The 26272-nt window shown below is 38.3% G+C and overlaps 1 protein-coding gene across 2 annotated transcripts in view; it reads left to right on the top strand.

The window, feature by feature from the left end:
- Positions 1 to 26272, top strand: part of PREX2 (phosphatidylinositol-3,4,5-trisphosphate dependent Rac exchange factor 2) — a 302468-nt gene that overhangs the window by 211098 nt on the left and 65098 nt on the right. For both annotated transcript variants that reach the window (XM_027561133.1, XM_027561132.1), the window contains exons 33-35: positions 4196 to 4298; positions 10667 to 10810; positions 20613 to 20727. In XM_027561133.1, the coding sequence (XP_027416934.1) occupies positions 4196 to 4298; positions 10667 to 10810; positions 20613 to 20727 (362 nt within the window). The remainder of the gene's footprint in view (positions 1 to 4195; positions 4299 to 10666; positions 10811 to 20612; positions 20728 to 26272) is intronic.

Genomic DNA, 26272 nt, shown 5'->3' on the forward strand with positions numbered 1-26272 from the left:
ACACTAACTTGAAGTTATTCGTCACCTCCAATGTAAAATCATAACCAATTTGATTTAGGTCATACCTGAGTGGCCTAGTTGTTTTCCCTACTTTCTTCAATTTAAGTCTGAATTTGGCAGTAAGGAGTTCATGATCTGAGCCACAGTTAGCTCCTATATTTTGCTGACATATAGAGCAATGGCACCCCACTCCAGTACTCTTGCCTGGAAAATCCCATGGATGGAGGAGCCTGGTAGGCTGCAGTCCATGGGGTCACTGAGGGTAGGACACGACTGAGCAGCTTCACTTTCACTTTTCACTGTCATGCATTGGAGAAGAAAATGGTAACCCACTCCAGTGTTCTTGCCTGGAGAATCCTAGGGACAGGGGAGCCTGGTGAGCTGCCATCTATGGGGTTGCACAGAGTCGGACACAACTGAAGTGACTTAGCAGCAGCAGCAGCAGCAGATCTTCTCCATTTTTGACTGCAAAGAATATAATCTGATTTCAGTATTGATCTTCTGGTGATGTCCATGTGTAGAGTTGCCTCTTGTGTTGTTGGAAGAGAGTGTTTGCTATGACCAGTGCGTTCTCTTGGCAAAACTTTGTTAGCCTTTGCCCTGCATCATTTTTTACTCAAGGCCAAACTTATCTGTAACTCCAGGTATCTCTTGACTTCCTGCTTTTTCATTCCACTCCCCTATGATGAAAAGGACATCTTCTTTTAGTGTTAGTTCTAGAAGGTCTTGTAGGTCTTCATAGAACCATTCAGCTTCAGCTTCTTCAGCATTACTGCTTGAGGCATAGACTTGGATTACTGTGATATTGAATGATTTGCCTTGGAAATGAACAGAGATCATTTTGTCTTTTTTGAGATTGCACCCAAATACTGCATTTTAGATTCTTTTGTTGGCTATGAGGGCTACTCTATTTCTTCTAAGGGAGAAGAAGTAATTTTTCATTATTATCATTTAATCATTATTTCATTCCTATAGCATATTTTCACCTCTTGTGAAAAGTGTTTTAAGACAAAATAAATATTAATTTCTCCTTGCCTATCAAATAAAAATTACATAAGATCAGTTGCCCACTTCTTAATACATGGTAGGCGTTAAGTGTTTGTTGAATGAATTAAGTAGCTAATGAGGCTTCATTTATATTCTCTTCTTACTTAATACCTGCCATTGGCCTGTTATGTGCTGGTACTTTTATTTGAAAGTAAACCTACAAAGGAATGGGAAAAAAAAACTTGTAATCCATGCATCTAGTAACTGGCTTATATCCAGATTATATAAAGAATCCTTTAAAACTAAAGAATAAGAAGGCAACTCAATTAACAAGCAGGCAGAGAGGATTTGAATGGACATTTTTCCAAACACAGTATAAATGGCGCATGAAAAGATGATCAACATCTTTAGCCACTGGGGACATGCAGATCAAAACTGCATAAGATACTGTGTCACAGAGATGTGGATGAATGTAATCCAAAAGACAAAGATAGGCACAGGCGTTGGCGGGGATGTAGAGAAATTAAAACCCTCATACACTGTTGAAGGGAATGTAAAAGAGAGCAGTCATTTTGGAAAACATTTTGGCAGTTCCTCCAAATGTTAAGCATGGGATTTCCATATGACCCAGAAATTCTACTCATAAGTAATATCCAAGAGAAATGAAAACATATTCTAACAAAAACATGTACACAAATGTTCCTAGAAAAATTATTCATAATAGCTAAAATGTGAAAACAATCCAATTGTCCAAAAACTGAATGATCAGTTGGGGTATATCCACACAATAGACTATTATTAAGCAATAAAAAGGAGTGAGCTACTGATACATGCTACCACATGGATAAACCTTGAAAATATTGTAAGAGAAATAAACCAGTATTATTTGATTACATTATTGTGAAATAATACAAAAGGCAAATTTTAGAGACTGAGAGTAGGCTAGTCATTTCCTGGAGCTAAGGATTGGGGGAAGGTATACGGAGGTTCAATTCTTGTGGGAAAAATATTCTAAAATCAGATGATGGTGACAGTTACACAGCTCTGTATATATACTAAAAGCCCTTGAGCTGTACACTTAAAATGGGTGAAATTTATGACATGTGAGTTGTACTGGTGTCTGATAACCCTCAAGTTGGGCTTCCCTGATGGTGCAGTGATGATGAATCCGCCTACCTGTGCAGGAGACGCAAGTTCGATCCTTGAGTCAGGAAAATCTCCTGGAGGAGAAAATGGCAACCCACTCCAATATTCTTGCCTGGGAAATCTCATGGACAGAAGAGCCAGGCAGGCTACAGTCCATGAGGCCACAAAAGAGTCAGACCTGACTTAGCAACTAAACAACAACAACAATCCTCAAGTTAATTTTTTAAAATTGATTTAAAAAATCCAAAGGTTGTTTAAAAAAGTCTAGGAAACCCATAATCTTTCTATCTCTGTAACAAGAGCATAAAAGTCTCCTAGGACTGTGAAGCGCTCCCGGGGAGCTGCAGTCACTGGCAGTCTATGTGTCTCTGGGTGCTGCTCGCAGTCCTAGGTCCTTGGGTATGACTTTAACCACATCTACGTATTACAATGCCTGTTTGAGACATTTCTTCCTGTGTGTGTATATATTCCTGTTAACTGGAAAAATGCTCATTCTTTAGTCCTGTCCCTACAATTTCAGATTTATAGCATTTTGCTACCCTCCAACGGACTTTAAAAAGTAAGAATCTCATAAACCTTTATCCAGCATTGAGTGTGTACCATCCATTATATTAAGTACCTAACTGAGGTACAAAGTGATGATGCTCTTAACCTTTTGTTACCCATGCTGTCCTTCTTTGGAGTCTGGGGCTGCCTTCATGTTTTTTTTTTTCCCACACAATAGAAATTCTTTACCATCTCCACCCTCTACTTATGCTGCCCCCAAAATATGGTTATAAGCTACAGCAAATTTAAAAAATGAGGACATAGCATGTTAAAATTATTGTTTAAAAGGACCATTGATTTTCTTAAGGAAATAAATTTACCTTTGAAAAAAAAGATGTGTATGATAAAGTTAATTATTCTTTCATGAGGAAATTAGTACAAGACTTTGATACTACACTGATCTGCTAATAGGATGCCCAGAACCCAGTACTAAAAGATGATATGCTGAGATATGCAATTACTTGTTACTAAGTCTGGGTCTTACCTACCTCAACTGTAAAATATAGGAATGAAATGAAAGATTAAAACAAATCAGATTTCATATTCACAACATTCTAGATTGAAAGTGTTGAAGTGTTAGTCTCTCAGATCAGATCAGTCGCTCAGTCGTGTCCAACTCTTTGCGACCCCATGAATCACAGCACGCCAGGCCTCCCTGTCCATCACCAACTCCCGGAGTTCACTCAGACTCACGTCCATCGAGTCAGTGATGCCATCCAGCCATCTCATCCTCTGTCGTCCCCTTCTCCTCCTGCCCCCAATCCCTCCCAGCAATTCTTTGTGACCCCATGAACTATAGCCCACCAGGTTCCTCTGTCCATGGAATTCTCCAGGTAAGAATACTGGAGTGGGTTGCCATTCCCTTATCCAGGGGATCTTCCTGACCCAGGGATTGAATATTGGTCTCTTGGGTTGCAGGTAGATTCTTTACCTTCTGAGCCAACAGGGAAGATTAAGTCCTCATAAAGGCAAGTGAAAATGATTCTTGTCCCCAGGCTCTTTGGAAGAAAAATCATCACATACATGCAAATTGATTTTATCACAGTTTTCCTAAATTGCAAATTGAATAATGCATAGGTTATCTTATTGTAAAATACAATGACCATTATGTACTGTGGCTTTTTAAGAAAACAGTATTTTTACTTTTCAGCTGTTACACTTATAAGATTATAGAGATATGGAGGCAAATAAGGTGTTTATGTGTACACATTTGTCTGTAACTAATAGATAAAATCAGTATAACTAGAATCTAGCTACAAAATAGACTGAAAAATTATTCAGAATCATGTAGACAGTAGAGGAAAAGACAAACATGAAGCTACAAGAGAAACTTGTAAATCTGAGGATTAGTTCATTTCATTTTAGGCAATAAGTTCTTAGGTATGTTGATAATGTGGTTTGTATGTAAATAAAACACAAGTGAAGCTAGTTTTGGTCTGGGGATGTTGTGTTATGTTATGTTATGCTCTGTCTCAAACAATCCAACCATATCATGTATTGTTTTTCTTCTCTCTAGACAGATGAACAAGCCATGCTAGAAGACACACTGGTTGCACTGTTTGATTTGGAAAAGGTTTCTTTTTACTTTAAACCATCAGAAGAGGAACCACTGGTTGCAAGTAGGTAGTTAAATATTTCATATGTGTTTTATAAGATTTATTTTGTTATCAAACAATATATGGCAAAACTTGGATATGAATATATTTGATATGAAGATTAAGTTATATATAAAATATTATTTTTAATGTAAATAATAAAACCAACTGGGGAAGTGATAAAAAGTATATATACATTAAATCTACACCTAATTTTATATTTATGTTTTTATCTCTTAGTTTGACCTCTAAAACTTTTTTGGAGTGTGTGCAGCAAATTTTGTGCTACTCAAGATTGTCTTTTCTTTCTTTTTTGTTATTGTGATAAAATATACATACCATTCGGAGAAGGCAATGGCACCCCACTCCAGTACTCTTGCCTGGAAAATCCCATGGACAGAGGAGCCTGGTAGGCTGCAGTCTGTGGGGTCGCGAAGAGTCAGACACTTACTGAGGGACTTCACTTTCACTTTTCACTTTCCTGCATTGGAGAAGGAAATGGCAACCCACTCCAGTGCTCTTGCCTGGAGAATCCCAGGGATGGGGGAGCCTGGTGGGCTTCCGTCTATGGGGTCGCACAGAGTTGGACTCGACTGAAGCGACTTAGCAGTAGCAGCAGCATACATACCATTAAATTTACCATTTAATCAGTTTCGATGTACAATTCAGTTTATTCAAAATGTTGTGCAACCATTTCCACCATCCGTCTGCAGAGCTTCTTCATCCTCCCAAACAGAAACTCCATATGCATTAAATAGTAATTATCTTCCTCCCTTTCTCCAGTCCCTGCTAACCTTGATTCTACTTTCTGTCTCTGAATTTTATAAATGGGTTGATAGAACATTTGTCCTTTCTGCTGTTTTTTTTTTCATGTCAATATTTTTTAATAAAAGAACTGCCCTAATATTTCCAGCTATGTAGATAATCTCTGAGGCATCCAAAGCTTTTGCTCTAACATGTAACAATTATATAGCAGAAATGACTGTATTGGGTTTCCACGGCTCCTCTTCAAATGATCCTGTAAAGAATGTGTTAGCAGGCAATATACTGGAGCATTTAGAACCAGTAATACACAGAGACCTAAGTTATGCTCACATTGTATAACATTTAGATCAAATCAGTTGAGAAAGGCATTATAATTGTTTGATCTGACAATAATTGATAAAATTTATAATTTAATTCTGAAGGAGTAGACACATATTTTACATTTTTGCTAGCTTAAAAGTACAAATCAAAGGTTATTTTATCCATGTCAAAAATTTTAATGTGTACAAATATAATCATATTAACTATTTTGATTCACTTATTCATCCTGTACAGTTTTCAAGATGGCAAAACTTTTTCCTGTCTTGTTCATTGTTGTATCTCCAGTACCCAAGAGAGTGCTTGGAACAAAAAGGACAATGTTTTTTTTCAAGGAGATGAATGAACAAATGTCAATTCAGTTTATAGAGTGCAGCAGGCAGAAAGGTTTTATGGTTATAAAAGTAGAAGGAAAAACAAACTTGTGCATAATGAAGAAAAAAATTTCGACAGAACTTGGTTGTATCTAATGTTGCAAAGAAGTTATGAAATTCAATTGAAAGATTGAAATGTATCCCTTTCATTTAGCAATTTGCCAGTGTTAAGCCTAACAAGGGCATTGTTTTTAGAAATCTACATTCAGAGAAATAGTTCTTTAGTTTCTGCAAGTTATCATCATTTATATACCACTTCAACATTGTCACATATAGGTTTAAAATGTGTCTATCGGGCCAAGAAATCTTTTAGCAGTTTGTTATTTTTCTGGTTCTTGTCTATCTGTAAGTATAAGGATCCTATGAATTATGGTAGAAGCTCTGTATCTTCAGAACTTGGAAAGGTTTTTATTTATTTTCACATTTCCAATATCTAGTACAATAAATAGGGACTCAATAAATATTCATTTAATTTGTTATCCAGGAATGATAATCGTTTATCAAAAATTTCTAAAATGCCTACTATGGCAAAGCACATTTCCAGGTGCTGGGTAGAGTAGAGGACTAAGCAGACAGAGATAAATATTACAGGAAATAAAAGAGTTAATTTGATAATAAATTAGGAGATAATAATATGACTGCATGAAGGGACATAGAAAAGAACAAAGAAGGAAAATAAAGGGGCGGGTGAAAGGTTGCCTGTGAATAACGTGCTAGGGAGGGAAGCATTCTAAGACGGAGGGTGAAGACCAGAAACAAGTCATACAGACAGAGTTATCTCTCAGGAATTGGTTCCAGGAACCTCTCAGATACCAAAATCCACGGATGCTCAAGTATTGTATAAAATGGTGTAGTGTTTGCAGGTAACCTATGCACATTCTCCTGTATACTTTAAATTATCTCTAGATCACTTAGAATACCAATATATTAATAAGTGCTCTGATGTAAATACCAGTGTAAATGGTCAAAATGTTGCTGCTGCTGCTAAGTCGCTTCAGTTGTGTCCAACTCTGTGCAACCCCATAGACGGCAGCCCAACAGGGTCCCCCGTCCCTGGGATTCTCCAGGTAAGAATACTGAGTGGGTTGCCGTTTCCTTCTCCAATGCATGAAAGTGAAAAGTGTAAGAGAAGTCACTCAGTCGTGGCCGACTCTTAGCGACCCCATGGACTGCAGCCTACCAGGCTCCTCCATCCATGGGATTTTCCAGGCAAGAGTACTGGCATGGGTTGCCCTTGCCTTCTCTGCAAAATGTTGCTGATCAGAAGCAAATTCAAATTTGCTTTTTGGAGCTTTCTGAAAATTTTTTTTTGGACATGCAGTTGGTCGAATCTGTGAATGCAGAACCCGTGAATGTATTTCTGCATCTGTGAATGTAGAAATTCAGTAAAGGGCCTACTTTATTTGGGAGAAGGGTGTTCCAGGTCCACTGAAACAATGAGAACAAAGACCCCAAGGTGGGAGCGTGTGTGACACATTCTGGGGATAGGAGGGAGGGCTGTGTGGCTGGAGCAAAGTCAGAGAGGGGAAAGGAGAAGGGGCTGAGGACAAAGAGGAGGCCACATCTTTGAATGAGCTTTGCCTTTCTCATTGAGCCACTGAGCAGGGGAATGGCACATACTAAATAAAGGCAGCCTGTGCTGCTGTGCTGCTGCTGAGTGGACCTTACCAGGCAAGGGCAGAAGCAGAGAGACCACTTAGGAAGGCCTTGCAGTGACCCAGGTGAGAGATGATGGTGACTTGACCTTGAGGGTAGCTGTGGAGATGGGAAGTGGTTCATCCTGTATGTATTCAATTATGAGGGCAGAGAGAATAGAATCTTATTAAAGTTTCATCTCCACTGATAAATGAGAGAGCACAAAAACATGAATTACAGTGTTAGGGATTTAGGCTGTATTCTGGCGGGTGTTTGGTAAAGGGGATTATTTGATAAGGATAATATTATTTGGGCAAATTGTACAGTCTTCTGTGGGCAGATATAGAATATATTTTCATTTACTTGAATAATGTAGGAATAATTTCACTACAAGGCAGAGAAACTCTATTTTCACAATATAACCTGATACTTTTTCTTTTAAATTTTGCCTGAGGAACCATGACCTCAAAGGAGCATGTTGTCCATGATTCAAATATGACATTACTGGTGAATGGTCTGTTGAGTAAACTGGAGATGAACCAGTATTTTAAGCTTGATAGAATATTTACTGTACAGCCGTTATGAGAGATTTAACTTTGGCATATTGAAATACATACTAAATATTAAAAGTAATTGAGACCATGTACATAATATTTTGACATTATATAAATAACATTATAAATGTAGACACAATAAACACAAAAATTGTGCTATATTGTGTGGCAGTACATTTTTATATATTTCCCTTGAAGCATAATCTCAACTTTTGAAGTTAGTTCCCCAGTGACAAGTCAGTTCCAAGGCTATGATACTAGGTATTCTAAGCAAATTTAAACTGTTATGATAGTATAGTTATTATTTTGAGTTGTTTTAAGAAAGAAGAGAATTATTTATACCCAAGTGTCATCACATCATATTGAAATAGTGTAAGAAAACTAGAACTTTTTTATTAACTGCATGTGATTTAATCTTTCTGTAAGCCTAGAAGCAGAGGGGTCAGATTGACTAATTTGCATCACTGTGATGAAGACTAGTTGGCTGAGTGTCTATAAGGGAAGGACTGAGTCCAGAGGGTTGGAAACATGAAGCATATAGAGAACACTGGGCCTTGACATCAAGAAATCAGAGTTCATATCCAGGCTCCATTCTCATCTGCAAGCATGAGAATATTAGCTTTCCCTGACTCATGGGATTGTGAGGCTTAAAGAAAATTATGTATTTGAAAGTCTCCAGCACTATGTAAGGCTTACGATAGTATTCAGTAAATATTTGAGGCCACTGTCTCTGCTTTATTAATCTGTGTCCTTTTAAAAAAGCTCCATTTAGCATTATTCACAGTCTTATTTTTGCATTAAAGAACAATAAGATTCTGAAGAAAAATGCAAGCCAAGCAAGTAGAACTGAAATATCTGGACTAAAGATATTTCATTTTCTTTGAACAAATAATTATAAGGTGTATATAACATGCTTGGTACTGAACCAAGTTCTAGGGATATAATATTGATTAAGTAAAATAAAATCCCTGTTGGCATGGACCTTAGCTACTAGTGAGAGATACAAAGGAATAAATGGGCACTCTGACCCACTTTGGTATAGAGAAAGTACAAAATATTTCCCATGTTATATGATGTAACTAGTGAAAATGAAGGTGTTAATTGCTGTTATATCCAACTCTTAGCGATCCCATGGACTGTAGTCTGCCAGGCTCCTCTGTTCATGAAATTCTCCAGGCAAGAATGCTGGAGTGGGTGGCCATGTCCTCCTCCAGGGGATCTTCCCAACCCAGGGATAGAACCGAGGTCTCAAGTCTCCTGCATTGGCAGGCAGATCCTTTACCACTAGCATCGCCTGTACTTTTACATATGTAGCAAATACCTTGAGGAAAAGTCTTTCACATAGCACTCTTAGTTTTAACCACATTTTAGATTTAGTATACTTGATCATTTTCAATCATTTTTCAGTTTCCTAATTCCTGGTGTTGCATCTTTATTTGTGCTTTGCTAACCCAGTAATATGATACTGCTGCATTCTCATTTTCCTTCCAATAACATTATCCATTTGGAAATACAGAGATTGACTATGTTGGAACTAAGGGATAGAATTTAACAAAATTATAATATATATGAAAGACATTGTATGGAAAGGGGAACTAGAAGATACAACTATTTTGTATATTTTAATCTTTATTTAATATTCATGCATCTTTTTTCTTTAATTTTAGTACCAGAAAAAAAAAGAATTTTCCTACTCATTAAAATGCACTTAACTTCTTAATCTTCAACTGTGAAATTTGTTTATTCTCTTTCTTAACCTCAATTTCTTCATGTCTCCCTTAAAAAAAAAAACAAAAAATAACCATAATTATATGGTATAAAAAGAAATTGTAGATGTTAATACAATAAGTCCTCTATTGATATGCAGAATTAGATACGTTTAGTAAGAAACCTGGAATCTGTGATCACTTATGGTATTTAATCTTGAGCTCTACTTTTATACAGTTTTATTTCAAGAAGCAAGGTAAAAATAATATTGAGTCAAGAACATATATTAAATACTTACTCTATTTTGGCCTTAATTTTAAACTGGTTAATGTGACTATTGTAGCCTTTTAGGAAGAGTTTGCATTCTTTTTTAATGAAGTGGAAGTTATTTGTCACGGACAAGTATCGTAGTAAGAAGGATTTATGATAACACTGTGAAATAGTACTGCAGCATTCCAGCTTTTCAAGTTGGTTGGAGTTTTGTTGTGAGTAATTAAATTTAGGATCTTTGAAAGCAGCTAAAAGAGTTTAAACAGATAATGTCTAATGACTGTCAGGCAGGGACAGAGGTAATGCATTTTTGATCTGGTGCTCAGAGAGTGGAGTTTGCAAAACCCGTGCTAATTTTGATAATGGTTGCTATGCACTCAGTTTCTTGCACACTACTTCACAAGTGTACCCCAAGGAGTCATCGTGACTAAAATATGAATGAGGCAGCTGCCTTGGGAGATTTTGATTCCAAACCACGTGTATCTAAACTTCTCATTTAGTTAACTGAGACATCTGGTGTGTCAAAGTGTAGCGAAGTTTTCTGTTTCAGAATTTTATATACAGTACAATAATAAATCTGTTGCATTAGCTAATGAGAACCTGATTTAATACTCTTTCACCAAATAGTGCTGTTAAGTATTCCAAACCTGAACTTAATATAAATGGGTACTTTTAATGTAAAGTAATTGATGAATACTAGTTTTTAACAAACATGCTATATAACATACCCTGATAATAGGAAGTAATATAACATTAAATGTCATTTTAGATGTTCCTCTTACTTATCAAGCAGAAGGAAGCCGGCAAGCTCTGAAAATTTACTTCTACATTGATAGTTACCATTTTGAACAACTGCCTCAACGGTTGAAAAATGGAGGAGGGTTTAAAATTCATCCTGTTCTTTTTTCACAAGGTAATTGCTTTTTTTTTAAACTTCATGTACTTAGATTATTTTATCAGTTGTTTAAAAGAAATGTAATAATAACCATCATTCTTTTTCACGAATTCAAAAGTTTATTCTGAATACTTAGTATATTTCCTTGTGCGACCGTCTGTTAAGGAAAAATCGTGTCTGGTATAAATATTTATCAAGTAGAATTGCAACATTATTTATAATAGAGAAGACACGAGTGGCTTAAATAAAGATAAATTAATTTGCCTTAAATAAATTATTGTAAATCCATTAACATAAGGTTAAAATATTTTATGAGATAGAAAAAGTTCGATAGTATACAGATTACAAAAAAATGTATATACTCAATTATGTCATACATGTATGTATATACTTATATATATATAATGTTTTCAATACCATTGGGTGATTAAATTGTTGATTTTTTATTCTTTGAGTTTTTTTGCATTATGTTAATTTTGTCAGTAAAAATGTATCCCTTTTATAAATTAAAAAAAATTGTTTTGGCAAGTGAACAATGAGTGTTAACCGCAGTAGAAAAAATTAAGATTGACATGAATAAGAAGATTCTTGCGGTGAACTGATTTCCCAGGGAAGGTCCTGAATCTTTTTAATCTTTGGAGTCACAAAAGCCAGAAAGATCAGAAATCCAGAATACTGTATAGTTTCTTTTTGTCTATGATTTTTTTAAAAAAGATTCATGCTGTGGTCACAAGATTTCTCTAAGTGGTACCACAGAATACTACATTTTTTCTTCTTTTGAGTTTTCAAGACTGCTTTGGTTTTGCTTTGGAATTTTTTTTAATTTTATTTTAAATAAAATAGAATAGAGGAATAAAATCAATTTTGCTAACTGAAGAACTGACAGTCATGTGAAATCTAAATTCACTACCTAGTGAAAATTCTGCTTTGTACCTCCTGCATGTTATAATTCTAAAAGATAGATTGAAATGAAGTGAAATCGCTTAGTCGTGTCCGACTCTTTGTGACCTCATGGACTGTAGCCTACCAGGCTCCTCCCTCCATGGGATTCTCCAGACAAGAGTACTGGAGTGGGTTGCCATTTCCTTCTCCAGGGGATCTTCCTGACCCAGGGATCGAACCTGGGTCTCCTGCATTCCAAGATAGATTACCCTTCCTTCAATTGCTATAGTTTAAAAACAATGTTATTGTTGTTGTTCAGTCCCTAAGTCATGTCCGAACTCTGTGACCCCATGGACTTCAGCACTCCAGACCTCCCTGTCCTTCACTATCTCCCAGAGTTTGCTCAGACTCATGTCCACTCAGTTGATAATGCCATCCAACCATCCTCTGTCAACCTTTTCTCCTGCCCTCAATCTTTCCCAGCATCAAGGTCTATTCCAGTGAGTCAGCTCTTCGCATCAGGTGGCCAAAGTATTAGAGTTTCAGCTTCAGCGTCAGTGCTTCTAATGGATATTCAGGGTTGATTTCCTTTAAGACTGACAGATTTGATCTTGCAGTCCAAGGGACTCTCAGCACCACAATTTGAAAACATCAGTTCTTTGGTGCTCAGCCTTCTTTATGGTCCAACTCTCACATTCATACATGACTACTGGAAAAATCATAGCTTGGAGTATTCATACCTTTGTCAGCAAAGTGATGTCTCTGCTTTTTAATACACTGTCTAGACTTTTCATAGCTCTTCTTCCAAGGAGCAAGTGTGTTCGAATTTCGTGGCTGCAGTCACCATTCACAGTGATTTTGGAGTCCCAGAATATAAAATCTGTCACTGTTTTCACATTTCCGCCTTCTAATTTCCATGAAGTGATGGGACTAGATGCCATGATCTTAGTTTTTTGAATGTTGAGGTTTAAGCCAGCTTTTTCACTCTCACTCTCATCAAGAGGCTCTTTAGTTCCTCTTCACTTTTTGTCATTAAAGTGGTATCACTTGCATATCTGAGCTTGTTGACATTTCTCCTGGCAATCTTGATTCCAGCTTGTGAGTCATCCAGCCCAGCCTTTCTCATGATGCACTCTGCAGAAGTTAAGTAAGCAGGGTGACAACATACAGCTTTGACATACTCCTTTCCCAGTTTGGGAACCAACCAGTCTGTTGTTTCATGTCCTGTTCTAACTGTTGCTTCTTGACCTTCATTCAGGTTTTTAGGAGGCAGGGAAGGTGGTCTGGTATTCCCATCTCTTTAAGAATTTTTCACAGTTTGTTGTGATCCACAGAGTCAAAGGCTTCAGCATAGTTATTGAAGCAGAAGTAGATGTTTTTCTGGAATTCCCTTGCTTTCTCTATGATCTAGTGAATGCTGGCAATTTGATCTGTAGTTCCTCTGCCTTTTCTAAATCCAGCTTGTACATCTGGAAGTTCTCAGTTCACAAAAAACAATGGCTACCTCAAACAGACACTTGGCAAGAATGCATTTAAGCTGAGAAAAATTTCAGCAAAGAGATCTTAGGAGTTACTAGAAGGTGTTTTCATTTATGTGGTAGAGTCCATATAGGTGAACAGAATCTACAATGGAAAGAAATAAAAAAAGAAATTGAGCAAAAATACACCTTTGGAACTAGGATAGGAGAATAGGTTAGCCTAAAATATGTGAAAAGGCATTACAGAGATCATAAGATTTAGAAGAAAGAAAAGGCTACTGGTCTGGAATGTTCACTTTTATAGCATTTAAGCAGACCATGCACTTGTTAAAGGACCTTCCTTTCATTTCCTTTCTTTCTCTCGTTTTAAAAATTTTGTCTTTGAAGTCATTCTTGAGATGACAGATGGCATTAATCATCTCTTCTAAAAAAGTGATTACATTTGTGACACACAACCATAAATAGCTGAATATCATACCCAGCAGCCAATATGCACAGGGAAAGAATTATTTTGCAAGGAGTCTCTATTTTATAATTGTGGCTAAAGCTAATTTAAAAAGAATCCCTAAATATATATGATTTCAGTGAGTACAATATTGCTTTTACAATGTAATGTAAAGAAAAGCTTTCACAAACATTAGGTTTTAGTATTCACACAGCAGTAAAATATGAAAAATGATTTGAAGAGTCGATAGTGGAAATTCTTCTGCCATGGAGGTCACAGATAGGTAAAGAAGACTGGAAGGGAATCTGTCTCATTAACAATCTGTCAGTGATAAGGTTGTTTATTTAAAGGAGATGCAGAGGTTCCTCTGCACTCACAGAACTCCCATGAGGAATCATTAGTTGTTCTGAGTTTTCATCAGCTCAGAGAGAAGCACAGGAAATTCAGCCCCAGCTTGAGTAGAGATTACCATCTGGTAATTGAACGTGGTGGTAAATGGAAGGGATTCCAAATAGAGTCTATTCCTGGGATGAAAGTTTATTTGAAGGGTTTTCATTTTGTGGGTACATGAGTCTTTGCTAGCAAATATAAAAGAATAAAGTGGATGAATTTGAAGTTTTCCTGGAAAATGTATTAGAATCAGCCCTTCTAACTGTTTGTGCATGCGTGCTAAGTCCGCTTCAGTTGTGTCCAACTCTTTGCAACCCGATGGGCTGCAGCTCACCAGGCTCCTCTGTCCGTGGGATGCTCCAGGCAAGAATACAGGAGTGGGTTGCTGTGCCCACCTCCACGGGAACTTCCCTACCCAGGGATCGAACCCACGTCTCTTATGTCTCCTGTATCAGCAGGCAGTTTCCTTACCACTAGTGCCACCTGGGAAGCCTTCCTAACTATATGGTCCATAGTAGACGGTGCTAAGTAAATGGCTTGTTGTTGTTTAGTCGCTAAGTTGTGTCTGGCTCTTCTGTGACCCCATGGATTGTAGCCCACCAGGCTCCTCTGTCCATGGGATTTCCCAGGCAAGAATACTGGAGCGGGTTGCCATTTCCTTCTTCCCAACCCAGGGATAGAACCTGCGTCTCCTGCATTGGCAGCTGGATTCCTTACCACTGAGCCACATGGGAAGCTCACAAGTATATGGTACCAAGGCCAACATACTTGTAAGAAGCAGCAAATGTCCTGACTTGTTGTTTTTCTTGTCTGCATGGATCCTTGGGCAGAGGAGGGTACTCTGATGTATGAGGTGCCCTGCAGAGATCAGACCAACTAGTAAATCAGGAATTCCAGAGTTGGAGGCCAGTAAGGTACCCTCTAGGGAACATCCGTTGCTGAAAACCAGAGCTGCTGAAGAACAAGAATCTAGGCAGCCAAAATGACAAAAAGACAGATTTCCAAGGTTAGGAACACAGAAACAGCCAGACAGAAAAATCAACACAAAGCATAACCAAAACACCAGAAGATGGAGATCACAGTGAAGCAGTCTTCTAGAATAACTTCCTACAAGCCAGACAATGAATCCTGTCGGGATTCATGAGCCCTTGGATACAGCAAGTGACTATAAACTGAGTGAAAATGGGAGTTCAAGGGAGATAGACACCCAGGGTGCCTGGCTTGCTATCGTGCAGTCTTGCAGTGCTTCTCAATGCTGGCTGCCCTTCAATCATCTTGGGAATATTTTAGAAAACACCCGTGCTTGGTCCCACACCGAACCAATGAAGTCAGAATCTCTGGGAGGTGGTGCTCAAATGTCAGTATATTTCAGAAGCTCTCCAGGTGATTCTAATGTCCCTCAGGACTGAGAAAGCACGGTGCGATGTGGATTATAAATCACTGTGCAATTACACAGACTTTCTGGTGGTGCAGTGGTAAGGAAACTGCCTGCCTCCTTGTGGTTTTAATTGGCACTTCTCCAATGGTGAGCGACATTGCCCATCTTTCACCATATGTAAAATAGATAGCCAGTGGGAGTTTGATGTCTGATGTAGAGCACCCAAAGCCATGGCTCTGTGACATCCTGGAGAGATGGGGTGAGGAGGAAGGTGGGAGGGTGGAGAGGACATGTTTACTTATGGCCAATTCATGTTGATGTATGGCAAAAATCATCACAATTTTGTAATGTACAATTACTTTTGTAAAGTAATTATCCTCCAATTAAAAACAAGTCCCCCTGCCAATGCAAAGATGCAAGAGCTGAGAGTTCGATCCCTGGATCTGGAAGATCCCCTGGAGGAGAAAATGGCAACCCACTCCAGTATTCTTGCCTGGAAATTTCCATGGACAGAGAAACCTGGTGGGCTACAGTCCATGGGGTTGCAAAGAGTCAGACATGACTGCACACACACACATGCAGGTATCCAGTTCATCTTTGCTTAAGTAGCTGAGTCCATTTCACGGTGTTGACACTTCTAGATTCTGGGGAGCTAGGGCAGTGAGAACTGAGCCCTTGTGCTTCTGCACTGTTAGATCATTAGGACTCGGGCTACACAAAGAAAATGTAATTTCGGCTGGACAGTTGTTATCAGAACAGGCTGAAGATGCCCTAGAGAGCTGACCACTGAGGGATGCCTTCTGACAGTCATAGCAGCTGGAGAATAAGCCTTTCGTTTTGGAAAGGGGATGCGAGTGGGTGGCTCTAGAACATCTGCCTCGGTTCACATCTTGCATCTTCAGATCCATTCCTTTGTCTAGGGAGGGTGTCCTTCATGACTGTGATGGGCCTCTGTTCCTGGGAGGACAATTTAGCAGCATGTTAATGGGACAAACTGGGGGGCTTCCCAAGTGGCTCAGGAGTAAAGTATCCTGCCAGTGCAGGAGATGCAGGAGACATGGGTTCAATCCCTAGCTTGGGAAGAACCTTTGGAGGCAGGTTCTTGGATCCATGTATTCTACTTCTTTGGGACACGACATCAGATGAAAGTTTTTGTTTGTTTGTTTGTTTGTTTGTTAGGTATATATTGTGCCCAGCAATATAGCATCCCTTTCTTATAAAGTGTTAAGTACGTACTTCCTAGGTCTCTGATAGTAATTTTCCTTAAACTAAATGGAATATTCGATGCTGGTTCTTTCTCCACATGCACATTCTTGGGGATATTTGATTTCTTCACTTCCTGTGCAAAAAGCTGGCACACAAAACTGTTGCTCTTAACTTCTTGAAAAGGTATTACCTCAAAAAAATAAAAGATATTACCTCTTTGAACATAATTAAAATCACCCAGAAACTTGAGTGCTCTCTCTCTTTTAAATAAAAGGGAGCAGTCTGTTATAAACACTGTCAGTTTCTAAGTTACATTTTTTTTTTTTTCCTGGAAAACTCTTCTTAAGGTTCTTTAAAAGGTGCATCCTTTAGTTTTCCATTGGGGTTTTTGCAGAGTATGTATAAACAGAATATGTAATAGCTTTTTAGAAAGGAAGAACAGTTCCCAGAACTGAAATTTCCTCAAAGTTAAGAGTGGGTCTTTATGAGCGTGAGCACCCACATCTCTTTACAAGGTAGCACAGCCTTTCCCAGTGTTGGTCACAGTAACAGATAAAACTTGCCTTCTTTACAAATGCTGTGGCCAGTTCTGAAGAATTCTGACCATTTCTGGGGATTTGTAACAGTCCATATGTAATGTCTTTTTTAACTAGTGCAATTCTTTTGTGCTATCAGAAGAGGGTGTTAGTTGAAACTATTCTTAAAATTGTTACTCAGAGGCTCCATATTTTTTTCTGATCAATCTTTTTCCTGGAAAAGCTGTGAAATGTATTTTGAGTGAGTGGAAGAAAGGCTCATTTTCAGTCTTAGATAATTTAATCTATAATTTTCTAACTTTTTTTTTACTGACTATACCTGCTTTTAAAATAATGTTTTGCTTCTAAATTCAAAAGTAGTAGGACTAAAACAAGCTAACAAACTCAAGTAGTGTTTTAAATATTGCTTTCAATTAAGTGCTCTTAAGTAAGTTAATGTTTATTCAACCAAATTTGTTGGTACTATTTTAAAATATTTATTCCACCAAGTATGTCAAGACTATTCAACCAACTATGCCTGTACCAGTTAGACTTAATTGTCTAAATAAGAAATTAGACAAGGAAATGCTAAGGAAGGGTCAGACTTTGAAGTTTGGATTTTATTATATATTTAACCTTTTTTCCTGCTGAGAATACAAATTTAGTTTGGTATATGTCATTCTATTTTCTTTTTTAAAAAATATAACCAAGTTGTTCACCTAAAATAGGGAATGTTGTTCTCCTTTCTCTACTTTGCCATACAAAGTTTACTTTTTAAACATAAAACTCATTTTTTGGGGGTTCATTTCCCTATATTGTTGAGACTCCTGGCAACATTTTAAACTCTTTTCTTATTGTTTTTAAATTTATATAATTGTGAATTGTAACTGTTCTGAATTTGAAAATATCTTAAGAAATATAAGGAACATTTGTTTCTCTATTTGTAACAAGCTTTTAGAGCAGGACTGGACATTCTGGACAAAGCTGAGTCATTAAGACTTTATAGAAACTAGATCCCAGAGGTTTTCTTGTTCCCTCGCACTGTCAACCCCCTGCCTCCTGTCCCATTACCCTTTCCTAGTGTCACCTTCCAATCTTCTTGGCCTTAAATCACAAACTGAAACATCCTTGCGTGGATCCTCCTCTTAGTTGGAACCAAACTTCCTGTTTGGCTAGGCTCACTCATCCATCATCTCCACCTGTTGTGGAAATAGAAGTAGATCATGCTTGTGGGGCACAGGTCACCTAGTGCATAAAATACATTCAGTTAGTGATAAGAATAGTCATGGGCTCTCTTAGGTACTGTTATTTAATGTAATTGTTTCCCAAGTACCTTTATTAGTAGGTGGTCATGTTTTCCATTTCACAAATAAGAAACCTGAGGATCTTAGATAGTAATTAACATGCCCAAGGTCACACAGCTACTAAGCAGTGGAAGTTATGGTTTTACTCCAATGCAAGGGTTTTCACTATTAGCTTTATAATCAGAAGAGGAATGCACAGTGAAATATGACTATTGACAGGCTGAATCTTCCTGGAATAGTGGCCTTTCACAAATAACACTCTTAATGAAAGGGAATGTCACATGTATTTGAGGATTGTTTTATCAGGGAGACCTCCTTATATTTCTTGTGTGTATGCAGGCCCAGAAGCTTACTGAACCAGTTGCAAATATTCTAATGAACACAGAATTCATTAGGAATAAACAAATAAATAATCCTTGAAAGAAGCCCACAAATTCAATTTTCTGTACTGAAGTAAATGTTAGGAAGCTTTCTCTCTAATTTTCCACAAATGATTTGCTCAGTTATAGACCAATAATGCCATTCAAAAAAAAAAAAATTAAATTTAGCAATACTCTAAAAATTTTGTCATTTCTTCAATGTCCTAAAAATCTGATTACTTTAGAAAACAGCACAGCTAAAATTAGCAGTGCCTTTTCTGTCTTTGCCCCAAAGTGGTAATGTTTTTGTCAATTTGAGGAAACATTATTATTTAGTTTAGAGACTATGGCATTTAGCAGTTTTGAAAGATTATTTTTTTTATCCATTTTGAATTAGTCTGCTGAAAATTGCGGCTCATTAGTGGTAACAAGTTCAAGGGGAAATAATTTGCATTTCCAAATTGGATCCATCGCCATTCCTGTTGCTGGCAGCCTCTTGAAAGGGAATCTTGTATTTCTAGGCACTTTCCTGTGATTCATTTCCTCTCCAAAAGGTTAAAAATACCACTGTGTAAAGTCTAAAGGAAGAAGAAACACTTAACTAAAAATGTTAGTTATGAAAGAAATCTATATTAATCAAAGGCATTTGAAATTATTGGTTTTACATATATATAAATATGTTTTAGCTTATTTATTTATTTCCTTAAACGTTTCTCCATAAATGGTCCCTTTTTGGTCAGAGTATAATTGCTTTACAATGTTGTGTTAGTCTCTGCTGTACGGTGAAGTGAATCGGCTGTGTGTATACATACATTGCCTCCCTCTTGAGCCTTCCCCTCACCCCACCTCCATTCTACCCCTCAAGGTCATGACAGAGCTTATTTATTTCGAACTGAATTAACTGACCATTGAACTAGAGGTAGTATTCTAACAGTTCTCTTTATCTGTACTTCTTGTTTCATAATTTAGTTGCAACTGCAAGAGAATATTAATATACATGGAGACAGACAAATTCAAATTTTTACTCGTTATGTTAATACACATTTCTGCATCTCATACCTAGCTATATGCATGTGTATATATGGTGTGTGTTTATATGTGTATATATACATTTAAGCGTTTATATATATGTATGTTGTGTTGTTTAGTCATTTAGTCGTGTCCAACTCTTTGGTGACCCCATGGTTGTAATCTGCCACGCTCTTCCGTCTGTGGGATTTCCCAGGAAAGGATACTGGAGTAGGTTGCCATTTTCTCCTCCAGGGTATCTTTCCCACCCTGGGATTGAGCCGGTATCTCCTGCATTGGCAGGCAAATTCTTTGCCACTGAGCCATGAAGGAAGCCATGAAGTTTGAGTATAAATAATATATATGTGTAAATATATATGAAGTTTGAGTTCAGCTTCACAAAAACATGTACAAAACTTTTTTAAAAATAGAAGACAAAATTTTTTTTAAGTTCTTTTCTTTTCATCTGTCTTGGCTAGGCTGGGTCTTCATTGCATGGGCTTCTCTAGTTGCAGCACTGAGGCTTAGTTGTGGCATGTGGGATCTTAGTTCCCCAACCAGGGATAAACCTCGGCCCCCTGCATTGGGAGCACAGAGTCTTCCTAACCGCTGGACCACCAGGGAAGTCCTGACAGTTTAAATTAGAAATTACCTTTGCCTACTTACTAAAGATAATTGCCAAATGTTTGAGCCCAAGAATGATTTTTATCTGTTTTTGGACTGGTTTAACCTTATTTCTTGTATATGTGGTCATATTTGGTGCTATTCAATGCATTTACTAATAATAAGATGACACTAAATGTAGAGAACTGAGTTATACAGTCACATGAAGAGTACATTTACTTGTTTTCACAGCACTGGAGAGCATGGAAGGATATTATTATAGAGACAATGTTTCAGTGGAGGAATTTCAAGCTCAGATAAATGCAGCCTCCTTGGAAAAGGTCAAACAGTACAACCAGAAGCTCAGGTATGTCATTGTTCAGTTTTAAAAAAGGTTTTCATATTGTAACAAGAGCAGATGAATAGAGCTTTTGCAATTATTCGTTAGATGATTAATCATGATATTTCTTTTGATATAAAGTCCTCTTCTTTAGGGTTTAATATTTCTGATATTCTAATGGGTTCTTTTCTTGCAAATAAGTTAGAAAAAGTTTTAAAACTTTCATACTATTGTCTTAATTTCTTAGGAAGATCAAGAGATTACATATTTAGCAGACCATTATCAGGAAAATAAAACCATTGATCTTTTATAGCAGTGTCTCCTAGGAGATTCAGTGGATTAAAGGTAAAATAGTTTCTTTTATGTACCATTAAACAACAAACAGCCAGTAACTTATACCAATAGGTGAATATGTTTAACACAGAAGATAAAATAAAACAGGTACTGCTTGATATTGGAAAAAGTATCTACTTTCAAATACTTTCAAGTAGCATTGCATTTTATTGTTTTTCCTCTAAAAATCATCTTACTGATATCATTATCAATGGCAGGGAAAAATTAACCACAATAAGTGAAAGGGAAATGTGTTATAATTCAGAAGCTTTAATCTTCAATTAATTATTAGCCTTTGTATTTCCCTTTTATAAATTACTCTTGTAATAGGTCATCTTTTAAAATTATTGACAGATTATGACTTTTATTTTTAAAAGAAAAAAAACTTTGTTCTGCTTTAGGCCTTAGTAAATCAAAAATACTGTTGTTTTTCTTTTTTGTTGTTGTTTTTTTTTTTTCCGTAATATGGCCAAATCATGAAGATAAATTAATTCCTAAAATTCCTGGTGCAGGAAGGGGTTGGTTCTTGTGGTTACCACCAGTGGGTTGGCTTTGTTTCACTGTGACTGCATCCTCACGATAACCCTGCCTCACACAAACCTGTCCCTTTTCCATGTTTTTTACTCTCTACCATCATTTTATCATCTTTAGCCTCAAAGCCCCCAGTATTTTTTCATTTTCTTTTCCTCCTAAAATCTAGTTGAAGATCCTGATGATTCTCTTAGACTGCTCTAATTTTATTACCTTGTCTAGATCGTTATTTCTCAAAGACATCTAAATAGACTTTCACAGGGAAAAAAATAGTTCTTCTTGAGTTCTTAAATACTGTGTATGTGTGCTTAGTCGTGTCTGACGTTTTGCGACTGCATGGACTGTAGCCTGCCTGGCTCCTCTGTCTGTGGGATTCTCCAAGCAGAAATACTGGATATAAGAATAGGAGGTTGCCATGCCCTTTTCCAGGGAATCTTTCCCAACCCAGGGATTGAACCCACGTCTCCTGAATTGCTGGTGATTCTTTACCATCTCAGCCATCAGGGAAGCTCAAATACTGTGTCTAGATTCCTGGGTCAGAAAGATCTGCTGGACAAAGGGATAGGCTACCCACTCGAGTATTCTTGGGCTTCCCTTGTGGCTCAGCTGGTAAAGAATCCACCTGCAATGTGGGAGACCTGGGTTTGATCCCTGGGTTGGGAAGATCCCCTGGAGAAGGGAAAGGCTACCCACCGCAGAATACTGGCCTAGAGAATTCCATGGACTGTATAGTCCACAGGGTCACAAGAGTCAGACATGACTGAGCGACTTTCACCCTCACTGACTAAGCAATACTGACTTAAGAAGCTAAGTCACATCTTGTGAAGACCTCTCATTTGAGTACCATTAGCACAAAAGATAATTTTTGCTTTCATATCTGATAAAATATAGGTTATCTTTCAAATAAGAATACAAAATTAAAGCAATTCTGTGGAAGCTGTGGGCCCTGACAATACATCCCCCGAGTCCAGTTTGAGCAAACTGGAACTTCCTGACCCAGGGATTGAACCCACATCTCTTATGTCTCCTGCATTGGCAGGTGGATTCTTTACTACTAGCACCACCTCAGAAGCCTTAGAAGTCCCTTAGGAGGATTCTAATATGTTGGTAGAATTGAAAACCAATTCTATAGATCGGGAAGTTGTCAAAGTATGACTACCAGACCAGCATCCCACTAGACCATTGCTTTAGCATCCTCACTCATTTCTGATCTCCGAGGAGCAGTGTTGTTCTAATCTGCTCAGAGTTTTGCTCCCAGATAATAATTTTAACCCACATGTCTGACCATGTCACTCTTCTACTCAAAGCATTTGTTGATTTCTTATTGCTCTCCCCCCACCAAAAAGAGTCACAAACTCCCTTCCCAGGCAGCCAACATCTTTCATGACTTGGCCCAAGACTTCCTTGCTTTCTCTGCCTATGTGCCAGCCAGGCTGTGCTTTCCTCATTTCTAACCAGACCCTTTACTTTCCTTCTCCCCTGAGTTTTCACACATCACTTAGCTTCTGCTTCCTGTCTCCCCTGTCTATAAAGCTACTACTCATATGATTCAATGTCCAGCTCTAGGATAGTCTCCTTTGTAAGATATTTTTCATTTATTCTTGGGCTAGGATGAAGCCCTGGGCATTCAGTTTTTCAGAAGTCCCTTACATGCTAAGTCGCTTCAGTCGTGTCCTATTCTTTGCAACCCTATGGAATATAGTCCACCAGGCTCCTCTGTCCATGGGGTTCTCCTGGCGAGAATACTGGAGTGGGTTGCCATGCCCTCCTCCAGGGGATCTTCATGACCCATGGATCGAACCCACGTCTCTTATGTTTCCTGCATTGGCAGGCGGCTTCTTTACCACTAGCACCACCTCAGACGCCCTTAAAAGTCCCTTAGACTCTGATGTGTTACTAGAAAAGTAAAAGTGAAGTCGCTCAGTCGTGTCCGACTCTTTGTGACCCCATGGACTGTAGCCTATCAGGCTTCTCCGTCCATGGGATTTTCCAGGCAAGACTACTGGAGTGGGTTGCCAGTTCCTTCTCTAGGAGATCTTCCTGACCCAGGGATCGAACCAAGGTCTCCCGCATTGTGTAGGCAGACGCTTTTACCATCTGAGCCACCAGGGAAGTCCAATGTGTTACTAGAATTGAAAACCAATTTCATAGATCGGGAAGTTGTCAAAGTATGACCTCCAGACCAGCAGCATCCGTGTCATCTGCAAGCTTGTTAAAAGCATCTCTTGGGTGGACCCCACACTCTGTGTTGGAACAAGCCTTCCAGGTGATTCTCATCAAATCACACTCAAATTTCAGAGCCACTGCCCAAGGCTAAATGAGTGACAGCTCATCCTTTCCCTCTTCCATTTTACTTTATGGCTGTTACAGAATTCAGTTATTATCCCTGATGATACAGTTATGTGTATAGGTTCTTTATCTTCTTTATTCTATTATAAGCTCTTTGAGATGCAGGGTAAGTTTATCTTGCTATTTCCCATTGCATTTATCAAAGTATCTTGTATAGAAAGCTCTCGTAAATATATGTTTCAGTTCAGTTCCGTTGCTCAGTCGTGTCTGACTCTTTGTGACCCCATGAATCGCAGCATGCCAGGCCTCCCTGTCCATCACCAACTCCCAGAGTTCACTCAGACTCACGTCCATTATTTAGCCGTAACTGGCAGAGAAAAGTGGGGATGGGGCATAGCCTTTATACACCTATGGGTCTTTTTTAAAAAATACAAATATACACTCATATACATGAGTATATATTTGATATATATATGTATATATATGTTATATGTATGTATATATATATATGTATATATATATGTTCAGCTGCTGCCGAACAATAACAAGAATAGATACATGACAAGATGTTCAAGATTCTTTGTTAAGAAAAACAGCATATGTATTAATTGCATGCTGTCCTCTTAACATAAGAAAATGTTTTAATGTATCTCTTCCTGAAGAGAGCATTAAAAGTACAGTTCAGTTCAGTTCAGTTCAGTCACTCAGTTGTGTCCGACTCTTTGTGACCCCATGAATTGCAACACATCAGGCCTCCCTGTCCATCACCAACTCCCGGAGTTCACTCAGACTCAAGTCCATGGAGTCAGTGATGCCATCCAGCCATCTCATCCTCTGTCATCCCCTTCTCCTCTTGCCCCCAATCCCTCCCAGCATCAGAGTCTTTTCCAATGAGTCAACTCTTCGCATGAGGTGGCCAAAGTACTGGAGTTTCAACTTCAGCATCATTTCCTCCAAAGAAATCCCAGGGTTGATCTCCTTCAGAATGGACTGGTTGGATCTCCTTGCAGTCCAAGGGTGTTGGAGTCTTCTTCAGCACCACAGTTCAAAAGCATCAATTCTTCGGCGCTCAGCCTTCTTCACAGTCCAACTCTCACATCCATACATGACCACAGGAAAAACCATAGCCTTGACTACAGACTTGGTACAAATCACATGCCCTTGTCACCAGTTGCTGCTGCTGTTGCTAAGTCGCTTCAGTCGTGCCCGACCCTGTGTGACCCCATAGACAGCAGCCCACCAGGCTCCCCTGTCCCTGGGATTCTCCAGGTAAGAACATTGGAGTGGGTTTCCATTTGTCACCAGTTACCTGCTATATATCCTTCTTGTTGAATATTAAATTTCTTTTGCACAGGAAGACAATTACCTTCCTCTTTACTCCTAATAATGCCGTTTTTTCCCTGCTGATTTCTTGAGTAAGGGTGTTAATTTCTTCCTTAATTTTTCCTGTTACTTGTAACCTCAAATACTCAGATGTTGCTCTTGAACAATCTGTTCTTGGTTTTCAGACCCAGAGGCTGACCTTGACCATTTCGTTAAAGGCTGTTATTGTCCACGTTAAAAAAAACCTTCAGGGGTCACTAGTTCCTCATGGAGAAGGCAGTGGCACCCCACTGCAGTACTCTTGCCTGGAAAATCCCATGGATGGAGGAGCCTAGTAGGCTGCAGACCATGGGGTCGAGAAGAGTCCGGACACGACTGAGCGACTTCACTTTCACTTTTCCCTTTCATGCACTGGAGAAGGAAATGGCAACCCACTCCAGTGTTCTTGCCTGGAGAATCCCAGGGACGGGGGAGCCTGGTGGGCCGCCGTCTATGGGGTTGCATAGAGTCAGACACAACTGAAACGACTTAGCAGCGGTTCCTCATAGCTCTAGAGCCTTTTTAACACTTTCACTGAAAACTGTTTCATTCCAAATGTTAATTTACTAATTAGATATCAGAAAAAGCTTTATCACAAACAAGCGTAAGTAGGTAAATTGGTAAACTATTATCTTATTGGAAAGCTTTAGATTATCTTCTTGGAAAGCTTTATTGGAAAGCTTTAGATTCTAAAATTCTTTAGATTACAGGTTTCAGAAACAAAACTTAAACAGGCATAAACAAAATAATATGGCTTATATAACCAGTATATCCAGTGACTATGGGTGTTTCAGGTACAGCTGGATCCAGGTATATGGGCTTCAAGATACTCTTTATTTCTCTCTCTTTTTGGTATTCTTGTCCTCTCTGTGGGCTTCATTTTCAGGCAAAGTTGTTTCACTTTTGGGTAGAAGTGGTCACCACAGACCAGTGTTGCATTTAGAGAAGAAGAGAAGGTATCCCCACTGTACTCTCCTGCCAACTAAGATTTCTAGCAAAGTACCTGGTCTCATTGACAAGACCTGAGTCGTGCCTGTTCCTGGGTGGGCTGAGCAGC

The sequence above is a fragment of the Bos indicus x Bos taurus genome, chromosome 14 (assembly GCF_003369695.1).
Source record: "Bos indicus x Bos taurus breed Angus x Brahman F1 hybrid chromosome 14, Bos_hybrid_MaternalHap_v2.0, whole genome shotgun sequence".
In the NCBI taxonomy this organism is placed as follows: Eukaryota; Metazoa; Chordata; class Mammalia; order Artiodactyla; family Bovidae; genus Bos; species Bos indicus x Bos taurus.